The 14261-nt window shown below is 41.8% G+C and overlaps 1 protein-coding gene across 3 annotated transcripts in view; it reads left to right on the forward strand.

Moving 5' to 3' along the window:
• The window catches only part of tet1 (tet methylcytosine dioxygenase 1), a 33898-nt gene extending 20346 nt beyond the window's left edge, over positions 1-13552 (forward strand). The window contains exons 3-12 of one of the 3 annotated variants that reach the window (XM_077495967.1): positions 1565-3689; positions 4446-4536; positions 6121-6214; positions 6345-6553; positions 7170-7320; positions 7517-7612; positions 7780-7917; positions 8146-8322; positions 8407-8554; positions 9674-13552. In XM_077495967.1, the coding sequence (XP_077352093.1) occupies positions 1565-3689; positions 4446-4536; positions 6121-6214; positions 6345-6553; positions 7170-7320; positions 7517-7612; positions 7780-7917; positions 8146-8322; positions 8407-8554; positions 9674-10530 (4086 nt within the window). In that variant the 3' untranslated portion in view covers positions 10531-13552. Of the gene's footprint in view, positions 1-1564; positions 3690-4445; positions 4537-6120; positions 6215-6344; positions 6554-7169; positions 7321-7516; positions 7613-7779; positions 7918-8145; positions 8323-8406; positions 8555-8709; positions 8927-9673 lie in introns of those variants that run through there. The other 2 variants (XM_077495969.1, XM_077495968.1) reach the window with 2 other exon arrangements.
• Positions 13553-14261: the final 709 nt, after the last annotated feature.

Here is a 14261-nt window from a genome sequence, read left to right on the forward strand (position 1 = left end):
ATTATAGTAATGCACTGCATACTTGCACTCTCTATATACTCTACAGCAACAGTCAGTTGCCTCATTGGGGTCTGGTGATACTGATGATTATACCTGATGAAGCTGTTCGACACTGATAGAGTTTGTGGGGCGTTTCTTCTGTGTAAAAAGAGGAGAGAAACCATGCTGCTCCATGTGATCTCATGTTGCAATCCCCCTGTCACACACTGAAACAAACCTTAAAACCCCCTTTTTCAGCTGCCAATGACAGCACACGATGCAACTGTAAATAAATAAAATGAACTATTTCAGTCTTTTTGTATTGACTCTGAGCGTTGTTTCAAATTTGAACTACTGAAATAAGTTAAGACTTCCATGATATTCTAATCACCTGTATATACAGGAACCAAGAATCCTGTATAACACGTAACTATTCTGTGTCAACATGTCAACTGGCAAAGGCATCTGTCACTGCCTTACACAATTGTTTATACAAATAAAGATCTACTTCAAATAGACAGTTGGTTCTTTCTATAGTTGAGTAGATAAACATCCCTGGGCACTGTATGTTAAAGTAATAACAACACCATGCATCAAAACTGTGGACCCTTTCATATTCACACTTGGCGGAAGTACTAAGACTTTGTAATTAGGAGTACAGATAGAGAGTTGCAAAACTAGAAGTACTGATTCAACTTATGTGCTTAATTAAAAGAAAAAAAGTACAGACTGAAATGTACTGAAGTGTAACGAGTGTGAAATTGAATTTTTACTGTCATAGATTCGTCGTCATTTTGATAATTTGGCACAGTGAAAAGAAAAAAAATGCACACAAACTTGTTTCTCTCTTTTATTAATTTAGTGTTCAGAATGAGAAGGGGGAAAAAAATAACATTACACATCGCATGTTGTTGTTTTTTCATACCAAGAGCCTAGCTACTCTGACTTTTATACTATCAAAGAAAAACCTTTTTTTTTTTTTTATGCCAAAAGCAGGTGTTTTAAGGCTGGTACAGGATACAACAACTCATTCTTGTTGCCGACAACTTCAAAAAATTATCTTCGATCCATTTATGTGGTCGTTAATGCTCACTGGTTCACATTCCTTAATGCTGTTCCTGTTTGTGGTAAGTCCCCAAGATCTCAGTCAATCAAGATCGTAACTGCGGTTTCACTTTACCTCTCTATTTGCCCATTTTGACAAAGTAATGTGCAGAAAAGTACAGATGTTTTTAGAACACAGTGAAAACCCCCTGAGCAGTGAGCACACTTACACTCAAAACACACTAACTATTGGTAGTGATGCAATCCTGAATCTCGCTCCACTCTCATCATTAAGTCATGAGACTTTGTCTGGTAAAACTCTTCAGCTGAGCCCACAATGAAACCTTGAACATGAGTGTTTTGTTGCCTCATGATTGGAGTCTTTGTTTGCCACAATATTTTCAACCGTCTTGATGGTGGAGGTGGCAAATGCCCTCGCCACGCTGAGAGGAGGTGTGTTGTGTTCCTGACTGATGCTGAGTCACGCATACCATCACACCACACTGAGTCACCACTTTCTTATTTTCTCCTTCTGTCACAGGTGGTTCCAGAAAGTGTGTCGTTCAATGGCAAAGGGGAGGCACAGATGGACGTCACCCACACGGCGACAGAGGAGGACGAAGAGGAGGAAGGCCACATACGACATACAAAAACTCCTCCTATCACCAACTCGCTTCGCCAAAACCTTGAAATCGTCGGTCGGCCGGCACTTATTCAGCGAGAGCTCGGGCTGCAGCTGAGCTCCACTGAACTTCACCAACATGTACGCTCTTCTGTGACTTGCCATAACGGATCCTCCGAAAACCAGACGATACCAAACGGTGCTAATGTGACCGCTAGGAGTCACGCTGACCTGAAGTCTGCATATCACAGGGCTACGATGGCCTCCGAGTCTCAACGGAGCATAATCGCCGGCATCCCCTCTCAGAACGGACCCGAGGCTTCTCTGTCTGACACGTCGGGCCCGCTGAAGAGGATCAAACTGGAGGAGGATGAAGAAGCAATCACCGCACATTTTAGTAACAAAGATGATGTCTGCGAAGATCCTCTGTCCACGTTGGCGGCAGTGGTGTGTCTTTCCGTCACGGAGAGGCGTGGGTTAGAGGAGAAACTCTTTAGCGCACGTCCTTCCGCTCTTCGGTGCATCAAAACGGAACCACCAGATTTGCACTTAATCAAGAAAGAGTCAGAGGACTTGAGGAATGACTTGCGTCGCACTCAGGGGAGCCTACTGAGGACTCCCCAGACTATCAAAAGTGAACCGCCTTCAAATGACCTGTTACCGAGCGTGCAGTCTTTGGCAGAGAAGAGGAATCTTAGTTTTGACCAGGCTATCGCCATTGAGGCCTTAACTCAACTGGCAGCTATACCTCAACGCACCCCAGTGTTCATTAAAGCCGAACGAAAGTGTGAACCTCAAGTTTCTGCGGTCACGCCGCAAGCAACCTCTACGCAAGAGGCCAAACCCACAGCGGCATTCCGCTACAACAAAGTCTCGGTCATTAGCTCACCAGTTCACCAGACGTCAGTGATACACCCGCCTGTGGCCAGACAAGGCAACGTCATCCAGCGTTGCCAGAGTGCAAGGCCCACTGACCTCTCAGGAGACGGTAAAGGGGCACCTTGCAGGAGGACGTACCAAAGCTTTGGTTCCCGTATCATCAAATCAGAATACGACAACTTGGATCCCAGCAGCGTGAAGCTCGGTAAAGATCACGAGCAACACTTTTGGGAGAACCGGGAGAGACCGAAGACAATGAGGAACCGAGACGAGGAGGAGGTTGCTGCGCAATTGGCCGACCTGGCCTTCATCATCCAGTCCCGACAGAACCAGCTGTCCGAAGGCAATCACGTGAAGGGAACCCCCGTTTCAGCCATCAAATACAACTACCACTCACAGTTATCCCCCAATCAGAAAAAGACCCCTATTAAGAAAGCCAGAACAACTCCTTCAAAGCCCAGGAAGAAGAAGATCAACGAGGGACCACAGGAAGGAATCAACCGCAGGACCCCTCTCTCAAAACGCTTACCAAATGGAGATGCTTCCCATCGAAGCAGAGGAAAGAAAACCCCAGTACCGGACAAATCTGGTCTCCCCCATAGGAGGAATTTGTTTCTTCCTCAGGCTCAGATTGACCTGAAGAGATACCTGGCTGAAGCCCAGGAGGAAGCAAGACAACTCATCCATCACAGTACGCACACTCACCACTACAGGACCAACCAGAGCCTCGGCCCAGAGAACCAGCTGTTGTCTTATCTGCACAATCCACTCCACCACCACAATCCTGCTGTAGGACCAGGGCAGGAAAGGTGTTTGTTAACTCAGGTAGCACAGCCTTACAAAGGGCTGCTGCACGGTGCTGATGCCGGGGCGGCTCACCTCGGCCACGCCGCCTACCCTGGTCCCGCCGACGGCCTCTCGGGTGCTCGGCAGTCCCCGCCTCCAAGCCAGCAGAGCTACTACAAGCTGGAGAGATCGGGGCCTGTCACTGTCTTGTCTACGTCTACTGATGGAGACGCGGGCCACTCGGCGGAGTCGACTCCATCCAAGCACAGCGTCAACAGCTTCCTGGAGTCGCCTATGTCTTTTCTGGACACCCCGACAAAGAATCTGCTCAACACGCCGTCCAAAAAGCTGTCTGATCTTCCTTGCTGTCAATGTCTGGGTGAGTTGATGCTACCTGAGATTTTAAATTGTAGTTCTTGCATTACTTCTACTTCTTGATGCACTTCTAATGGAACTTTTCTATGTGTTGTTGCAGCATTATGATATATAAGGCCATTAAATTAATAACTAAGTACTGTATGAAGGCAGCATGGCTCGGGTGGTCGAGTAGTTGTCTCCTAACCCAGAGGGTGTAGATTCAATCTCAGTTTGAATCTTCCCTGCGGCCCTTTTCTGTATGAAAACTAAATTCTAAGTGTGAATGTGAGTGTGAATGGTTGCTTGTGTATATAGGCCCTTCATTGGGTCTTCTTGTCCAAAGTCACCTGGGACAGGCTCCAGCTCATCCCCAAGCGCTATAGAATTTGACCTGAATGCAAATGTTTAAAAAAAAAAAAAGAAGTTAAATAATTCATATTCTATTGAATAAATTAAAATGCCATTAAATGGTGTTCAATAATTAAGAAGGTCATGAAATCCATCAATTTGTCCTGAAATAATTGATAATGAAATAGGATTAATTTTATATATTATATATTTCATGTTTCAAATATTTGTAACCAATTATTTAACATTTGGAATTAAGATTATGTTTACAATTAATTATCTTTTTAATTGCTTTTATACTGGTTCACTTTTTTCACAAGAAACATCTTTGCAAAATTCTTCTCATAACATTGTCATGGTCATAATACCATTGTGTGCTCTACTGTCAATATGATTTTTATAATGCATTTTTTTCCCCCCACCACCATAGACCAAATCATTGAAAAGGAAGAAGGTCCTTACTACACTCACCTTGGAGCAGGACCCAGTGTTGCAGCAGTGAGGGAACTGATGGAGAAGAGGTAGAGTACCTACATTTGCTACTACTACGGAAAGCTGTTTGAGCATTTATTAGATATCAAGAAAATTTAGGGCGCCAGTAGAATGACTGTCTTATGAATGAGTGGCGTTTGTTCCACTACTACCATCTGCTGTTAAAGCACTGATTCAATATCCTTGATATGGAGCTTAAGGCATGTGTGCTAGTTTGCACTTTATAATCACTAGTAAGACAATTCATGGAAATTGGGCAGTTATATGAACATTTAATCACAGCATGCTAGTTTTCATTCATAATTCAGTAAGATGTTGAATAAATACTGTAACAGCCTGCCGTAAAGCCTTTTAAGCGTTTGTTTACAACGCTCTACTTTCATTCATAATTCAATGCGCTAGTAGGATATCCAATACAGGCTCAAACAGCTTGCTATATTACTACTACTACAACTACTACTACTCCTATGATCATTGTTATTATTTAGCTGGTTGTGTGTGGGTGTGTTCACCACCGTACATGCTGAGCGTGTCAAGTACGGGCTTGGTGGAATGCAGCGAGGTCGCCGCAGAGGAGCCTGCCATTAAAAGGAAGCACGCTCAGCATGTGCACCTGACACACACGTTCGACACCACACATACACACACGACACTCACTCACGACTCGAGTCACGACATGTTGAGACAGGAAAGCTGTGATGTAACCGACATGCGAGACTGTGTGTATCACAGCAGTCTTCATTAGGTTAGGGGTGTCAAAACATGTTTTCATTTAGGTTATGTCGTAGTTATTGGTTGCCCTCAAGGCACCGTTTACAGCAAACAGCGAAACTACATCAATGTATAACGGCAAGACAGAAGCTGAGCTGCACTGAGTTTGTTTACAAGGGTGTGTGGCTAGAGCACAAGGCAGTTAAACTTCTTGTTCCATTTCTATGTAATATATAACTCAGGAAAATAATAAGAGGACCCTGCAAAATTGTCAGTTTCTTAGATTTCGCTGTTTATAGGCATAGTGGTGCATTGAGTTAAGACTTTAATTCATTGTGTGACCATGGTCGTAATTTAAATCACTCCAATCTCATATCATCTTTCACCAGTATAATGAGAGCAAATGCCAATCATCCGTTCCAGCCTCTCTCCAAAAAATCCAAAACTAAAACTTTTTAATAGGGAAAATTGTAAACGCATAATTAAATAGAATTTAATGAATCAAACCACCTGGCCTGAGGGCAGTATAATGCAGTCATGTAGACACAAAGAAAGAAGAGTTTCACAACTTTTTTCCACAAAGGATAAAGAATATATGCCGGTGATTATTGTACAATATCTGTTGCTTCAAAGATTATTCTGTCCAGTGGCATTTTTGGTCTCTTAATTCTTTTCAGAGGTGTATGTTCTGAGTTGGAACCCTAATAATCAACCACGCCACATTATTTCCCCTGCATTTTGTTCGTAAGGTTTATATGGCTAGGATTTGAACATGAGTCAAAGATTTTTGGGGCCACACGAATCGAAGCAGAGGGCCAGATCTGGCCTGGGGGCCTTGAGTTTGGCACTTAAGTGTACCTAATGAAATATCAATAACTATTATGCATATTTGTGTGTCGCAGATATGGCGCCAAGGGAAATGCAGTGCGGTTGGAAGTTGTTGTCTACACTGGAAAAGAAGGAAAGAGCTCCCAGGGATGTCCAATTGCTAAATGGGTATGTGACAATCACATGTAAAAACATATTTATACAGGGAGTATGTACATGTGAATATAAAGTATGTGTGTATGTGTATATTGCCCATAATGTAATAATAATGGCAGTTATGTGCATAACGACGTGACAGGTGATCCGGCGAGGCAGCGAGGAGGAGAAGCTGCTGTGTTTAGTGCGGCAGAGGCCGGGGCACCACTGTGACACAGCCGTGCTGGTCATCCTCATCATGGCCTGGGAGGGTATCCCGCGGGCAGTGGCGGACCACCTGTACCAGGAGCTCACAGACACCCTCTTCAAATACGGCTCACCTACCAGCCGACGCTGCGCCCTCAATGAAGAGTAAGTGCATAAATGATGTTACGTTGACACCGTATACGCAGTATGCGGTAGGATTTTGGCCGTTATTTTCCATCGTGAAGTCTTGTTAAGTTTTGGTAAGGTCTATTGTGTTATTCATGACGGGCCTTGGGGCTATTGAGTCCTGGATTCTCAAAGGCAGACTATGTTTTGTTTTTTTTTAGCACGGAGGCCAGTGTGTTCCCTCCTGGCCCATCACGTTCTGTTGGAGGTCTGACACATCTTTCATATTCTGTCAAAGCTTTCAACAGATAAAACTTGGATGCCAGGCAGATTTGGAGCTTGTTTGCTGCCATGGCCCGGCTATATAGCCCGTTCCAGATCACAAGTGCCTTCTCATATCGTAGCAGAACATGTATGTCGGAGAACAAAAATGTGAAAGTGACGCTATATGTGTTTTACTGTGGTCGACTAAGTTTCTCCTCTGCACATTAACTGTCACTGGACATCCACGGCAATCACAGCCTGTTAGGTTAGCCAATTGCAACCCTCTGCGTTGTCTCACATCTATCCAGTTTTTCCTTCGGTGGCCTGAACAGTAATTGCCGTGACCTCTGGGAACTTAATGTGAACGTGGCTACCTGTTTCCCCTCCACAGTCGGACCTGCGCCTGTCAGGGATTGGACCCGGATACTTGCGGTGCGTCCTTCTCCTTCGGCTGCTCGTGGAGTATGTACTTCAATGGCTGCAAGTTTGCCCGTAGCAAAGTGCCACGCAAATTCCGCCTGCTTGGTGACTACCCGGAGCAGGTAAGGGATTGTTGTCAGGTCAACGATAATCATCACCAAAATGATCTTGATTATCGGTATTATGTATTCCTGATATTAGTAAGAGTTATATTCGAACCAGCAATGTACATTTTGGACTTCAATGTCATGATTATCAGTTTTGACACTAAGTACCCCGTAAAAATACTTGAAGGTTTTACTGTTATATCTTTATGACTTTCAGGAGGAGAAGATAGAGAAAAACCTCCAGAGTCTTGCCACTGACCTTGCACCACTGTACAAGTGCCTCGCTCCTGAAGCCTTCCAGAACCAGGTATAAAACACAAAACTCTTATTTCACATTTTCCTACCCAGTATTTACTCTTCATTAACCCTCAGGGTTTCCATAGACTTGGGATCAACTACAGTATGATTTATATTCATCTATAAATGACATTAATCGCACCACTCAAACCAAATGTTCCTGTATCTCTTCTCTAGGTGGAACAAGAGGAGAAAGGTGACTCCTGCCGGCTAGGCTGGAGGGAGGGACGTCCTTTTTCGGGAGTCACGGCTTGCGTGGACTTTTGTGCGCACGCTCACAAGGACAACCACAACATGAATAACGGCAGCACTGTGGTAAGCGGCGTCTCCACGGTCTCCACTCCCCAACTACAACGTGGCTGCGTGTGCCACACAAATAAACGGAACAAAAAAATGTTATTGATCATTAGATTCTGAAGAAGAGTATTTTGAAACTCAAGTCTGTAGTGAAAAAAAAAGTTGGGCACCACTGTGATAGAGTACGTTTCTACCCATTCCTAAGCTCATTGTTTTGCTTGGTTTCTTCTTATTTTTTCAATTTAGGTTTGCACTTTAACGAAGGAAGATAACCGCGCGGTTCGGAACATACCGGAAGACGAGCAGCTCCACGTTCTTCCGCTCTACAAGATCTCCGACAGGGATGAGTTTGGTCGTGTTGAAGGGCAGTGGGCCAAAATCCAAACCGGTGCCCTCCAGGTGTTGTCATCCTTCCCGAGAGAGGTAAGCAGATATTGAATTCTCGTATGACCAGAGCAATATGAACCTTATTTTTATCTGTTTTTTTGTTTTGTTTTTTTTGGTCAGGTGCGTCTGCTAGCTGAGCCAGTGAAATCAGCCCGCAAGATACGGCAAGAAGCTCGTTTGAAAGCTCAGGCTGAGAAGCTGGAGAAAAAGCTCGGCTTGAGCCCTCTCACTCCTGCTAAAGTAAAGCGCGAAACCCCCACCAAAGGTGGTAAGTCCAAGTCAATGTTCAAGTTGCATACTGCATTTAATATGTACCTAACCCTAACTCTGAATGTAAAACAAAAAAACCTGGCTGTCTGAGAAACGCTTGGATGTTTTTATCCATGATGTGTTTTTTTTTAACGTTATCCTCCTGGCCTGCAGGCAATTCCTGATGAGAGTCAGGCAGGTCCTAGTCAGTCAAGAGAGGATCTACCAGAAGTCAGCCACAGTAGAAAAGGACTGCATGAGGAGGGAGAGACAGACACAAGAAGCAGGGACAAAACAAGGAGAGACAGGAGGTGACACAGAGAGAAGACCACATGATTAAGGACATATACGAGCCAAATCAACCTGACTCTAAAGAGAAACACAGAGAAGATTATCGTTAACAAGCTTGCCAAATTGTAAATTGAAAAATCGACAATTGGCTTTAAAATGGTGAATAATCGAGTCCACCTTCCAGTTTTAGGATTGTGTGGGTGCTGAAGCCAACCTTCACCTGTCAATCACTAGCTTGTTCGATTGCTACCTCATTAGCTCACAGGCTAGTATACGTAATAAACATGTCATGAGCAACAATGTTAGAGCTTCCTTTTTTCAACTCTGTTACAATTAGATACCATACATGAGGCCTTCACAGAAAACAATTGTGTACTGTAGATATTGTACCATAAATAGCATCTTCAAGAGATGTATACACGACAAGCACCTAAGTAAAAAAATAGCCAAAACTATAAAGAGGTTGCTATGACATATGTGCCTCCAACTGCAATGCTAAACTAATGGCCATGCTTTGTATTCATTTGATGGGACAGTCGCCCCTGCCAACATGGCTGCTACATAGGCAGACTTATTAGCCTGCTCTAGCCTACTGTAAGTTTGTTTATCTATAATGCCGGACAACGTAGGACCAATATGTCTGCTGAATGCCGACGCAATGACAAATTGAGGCCAATTGCGGCAAATTCTAGAACTAATAAGCTTTCAAACGGACTGTATAAACGACTTTTGAGTGCACTGGACACTATTTAATCCGGAGTTCGAGGTTTCACTGTCGTTAGAAACAAATCATGAAAATGACTTTCAAGGGTCTTTAAATCCATCTATTTTTTTGCTTTCAAAACAGAGCAACACACCCTTTACAACAAACTATCGCCTCGCCCCGCCAGCGTGGACCGTTGCCAGGCCAGCACTTACAGTCAAAGCACCAGCAACTACCACCAACAGAGGGACCTCGTGCCCCCCAACCACCACCACCACCCGCCCGGCTTCCTGTTCGGACCCAACCGCTCGAACCCGTCGTATCAGACCACCAACGACGCGATGAACGGTTACCCGAGCGGCTATCCTTGTACTTTTAAATGTGAGCCCGGCGAGCCGCACTCCCCCCCGTGGAGACCCTCGACCAGCGGGAGCGCCCCTCCGTCCTCCTCCTTCTCCCCTCGACCTACCTCTGAGGGCCTCTACAGCAGGCTGAACGGACTCCACGGGTTCGAGGAGGAAGTGAAGCAGGAGGAGGTGTGGTCGGACAGCGAGCACAACTTCCTGGACCACGACATCGGCGGCGTGGCGGTGGCGCCGTCGCACGGCTCCATCCTCATCGAGTGTGCGCGGCGGGAGCTGCACGCCACCACGCCCATCCTCAAACCCGACCGCCGCCACCCCACGCGCATCTCCCTGGTCTTCTACCAGCACAAGTCCCTCAACGAGCCGGGCCACGGGATGGCCATGTGGGACGCCAAGATGGCCAAGAGGGAGCGGGAGAGGGAGGAAGAGGAGGAGGAGGAGAGATTGAGGATGGAGGATGGCGGGAGAAGAGGAGGAGGGGAGATGGAGGAAGGGGCAGGACTGGACGGCGCGGGCGCGTGGAAGGACAGGGACATCCCCACGCGGCAAACCTGGACGCTACCGAGGGACGGGGTCATCACCGTGTCCCCTTACGCCCTCACGCAAGTGACGGGTCCTTACAACAGCTGGACTTAGTGAACACACACGCACCCCTACACGCACACCCACACACACACTGTGCTTATTTATGCCTTACCTCAATCAACTTGAGACTGCTTCTCTTGTTTTTTTTTCTACCTGGTTTTAATCATGCTCTTCTGATCCCTGTCAATGGAAAGCCGCTTGAGTATTTATTCAATATCCTTGATATTAAGCGTAAGGTTCTTCGACAAACTAGGACAACTTTGGCATACTTACATGTTACTTGTGATGCAAAACTGTGCACTAGTTGACATCCTCATTCTATTAGTAAAGCTATTTGAGCATTTATTCATTATCAAGGATATCTAGCTTCAGTTCCATGTGCGCTTTGTCTACACTAGTAGGACAACTGCATGTTACAAATGAGGCAAAACTGTGCACTAGTTGACATCTGTGAGCTACCTGAAGTCCACTAGTAAAGCACTTCATGTTAACTACTAGAATCGCATGTCACTAGTACCATAACAATTGTCAGCTAGTTCGAGCACAGTTTTGCTAGACTAGTGTGCCAGGATTGTCCTACTAGTGAGGACAAAGTGCGGACTAGTACACAGAACATTAAGATGGATTTCAAGGATATCAAATAAAGACTCAATCAGCTTTTTTGGAAGTTGTTTGAGCATTTATTCAATATCAATTATATCCATCTTAAGTTGCATACTAGTACCCTATTTTGTATAGAACAACTTTGACATACTATTACTAGTGAGGCAAAACGGTCACTATATAACGTCTGCGTGCTACTATATGGAAAGCCATTTGAACATTTGTTCCATATCCTTGATTGCCACATGTACTAGTACGCACTTTGTCTTACTCATATTCTCTGCACTAGTAGAATGACTATCTTACTAATAATCTTTTTTTCCCACTGCTACTACCACTTTTTGGCCTACTAGTAGGATACTTACAAAGCTGTGTGAGAATTTATTTGGTATTCTTGATATCTAAAAATGACTAGGTCCATGGAGCTACTAGTATGCTCTTTGTCTTCACTCGTAGGACAATTGAGAACACTAGTACAACAACTGTGTCTTACTAGATGTTTTTACCCCCCACTGCTAGCCACAAAAAAAATGATTTGGATATCAAGGATATCAAATAAAATGTCTTACTGGTTTACTTGTAGGAAAAGAAAACATTAGTTAGACAGTCATTCTAGGATCTCAAATAAATACTCAAAGTATTTTGGGGCTTTCCTACACTTTTTGTTAACTGTGAGTTTTATGTTTATAAAAGAGATGGTGCTTTGAAGCATTTTTAAAAAGTTTTTTTAAAACTGTTTTTATATATACAGTATACAGTATATATGTATACACACATGAACAAAAAAAATTTAATTATTTATTTCTGATCATTTCTATTTAATTTCTGGTGTTAAGCCTGTTTACTGCAAGAGTTCTATGATAACCTGTTGCGTCAGAATTAGAATGACAGTGGTACCTTGCTTTTGTTTCTAGTTCAGTGCCATTCTCACTGTACACACTATATCATGCATACAGTAAATTTTTACTACAGATGATCTCATGTAGCATAACAGCTTCACACATCTTCTCTCCCGGTTTCTGTTGTTAATGAAAGAAATGATTTGTTGTCTGGAAGGTTGCTAAGAAGCACTTTTTTTTTCATTTTCTCTCAAGCTTCACTTGAAAATTTGTCCCAAATGTTAAGCCTAATTATGTATGTACAGATAGGGATTTTTATATATCTATATTACTGTTTTAATTTTACAATATTATTGCATTTTTTAAAACACTTAGCATTCAGAGCAATTATGATTTATGTCAACAAAGTGCTTATCATGAGTGGCACTTATTTTATGTATGTTCACTTTCTAGGAAAATTGGAATTATCAGAGTTGGAATGATAGGATTTTGGAACTTTTTCTGACTCCCTGTACATTTTATTGGTGCTTGTTAAAACATCTATTTGTCACATATGCCAACATATTGTCAGTTTGTACCGTATTTGCAAACAAAACAAAAACTGTAGAGCGAGGTGCAAACATACCGATTTCTACCATATTTACTGATTTTTGTTGGGAAAAAAAAAAACCTGTCATGACACCATCATTCATTTAAGCAGTTTTAGACAATTTCATGCTTCCTTCGCAGCATCTAACGGAGTCAAAATAAGACGATTTTATTTTATTTAAAAACCCGAAACGTCATTTTAAGGACTCTTGAATGAAATATCTGCACAAAGGTCACACAACTGGTGACGTAACTTCCTCCTGGTGCTAATAAGACAAGTTAGTTCACTGACTCAACTTGGTTTTATACTTAATACGGATGGTGCTCTTTTTAAAATGAAAAGAAAATGTATTGGAATCTATACAAAGGTTTTGATGCTGTTGTGAAACATATTTGATCATGATGTATTTTGAAAGTTAAATGCAAATCATAGTCCAGTTCCAATTACTTCCGGAACAACAAACACACAATGAAATGAATGTAAACATGTTTGGAATCAGTTGATTTACAGGAAACTCCATAAAAATTTTTTTTTTTTTAAATGTCAACGCCTTCTTAAAATAATCGCCTAAAGTCAATTTTTCCCCCAGATTTTTCAGGAAACACAAAAAAAATTAACCTTTTGCATCATGAGGAGATGATTTAGGCTTTTTTTTGCAAAAAAAAAAAAAAAAGACTTAGTTATCTTAAGAGGGTGATGATGTTTCAATTTATTGTATCAGTCCACATTACAAAACTGCAAGTTTTTTTTTTTTTTTTTTTTTTTTTTAATTAACCACAAGCTATCACCAGCATTAAAAATGGGGGGGTTTACTAGTTAATGTTGTGTAAATATGTATGTGAACTATATTGTTTTTACTGTACTGTGTGTAGACGATGGATGCTCTTGCTTATTTTGCAATAGAATTATGTGGCTAAAAGCAAAAACAAAAAAGATTATATCCATTTTAGACTTGAGAAGAGACTAAATTTTGCATTTCTTTTATGGATGTCTGATCTTTTTGGGATTGTGAAATAAAGTCATATTTATATTTTGGACTCAATTAGAAAATTCAGATTATGATTTGTTACATTTATGGACTACTGTATATGTTGGCTTTGCTTTCATTTAAATTAATAAGCTGCAGTTTTATAGTAAACTTGAGGCTAATGTTTATTACCACGACACAATGCGTGCTTGATGAATGTACTTCATTAACATTTGACTCAATGCTGTGGAATTTAGACTTTGTTCTCTTCATGTGCAAGATGAGTCATTCGCTAAATTTGATTACGTTTGACTGAAGAACCAAGGATGGAATTTACTTTCACCTCGGACTTCACATAAATAAATAGATACATTATATATATATATATATATATATATATATATATATATATATATATATATATATATATATATATATATATATATATATATATATGTGTGTGTGTGTATATATATATATATATATATATATATATATATATATATATATATATATATATATATATATATATATATATATATATAAATCTTAATTTTAAATTATTAAATTAAAATGGTCATATTTGTCAAATGCAAATCATTATTGCTATTGTAGAATTCAAGTTCATATAAAAATGGAAAATTAGCCAACAGTTTACTCAATGTTAGTAAATATGAAGGGTGGCATAATAGGCCATAATTGGCTGGTATGGTTTTCCGTATTGTAGCCAACTTAATTAAACCGTGAAAATTTAACCTAAAATGTTTCATTCTATGTGTTAATA

The sequence above is a fragment of the Festucalex cinctus genome, chromosome 14 (assembly GCF_051991245.1).
Source record: "Festucalex cinctus isolate MCC-2025b chromosome 14, RoL_Fcin_1.0, whole genome shotgun sequence".
NCBI lineage: Eukaryota > Metazoa > Chordata > Actinopteri > Syngnathiformes > Syngnathidae > Festucalex > Festucalex cinctus.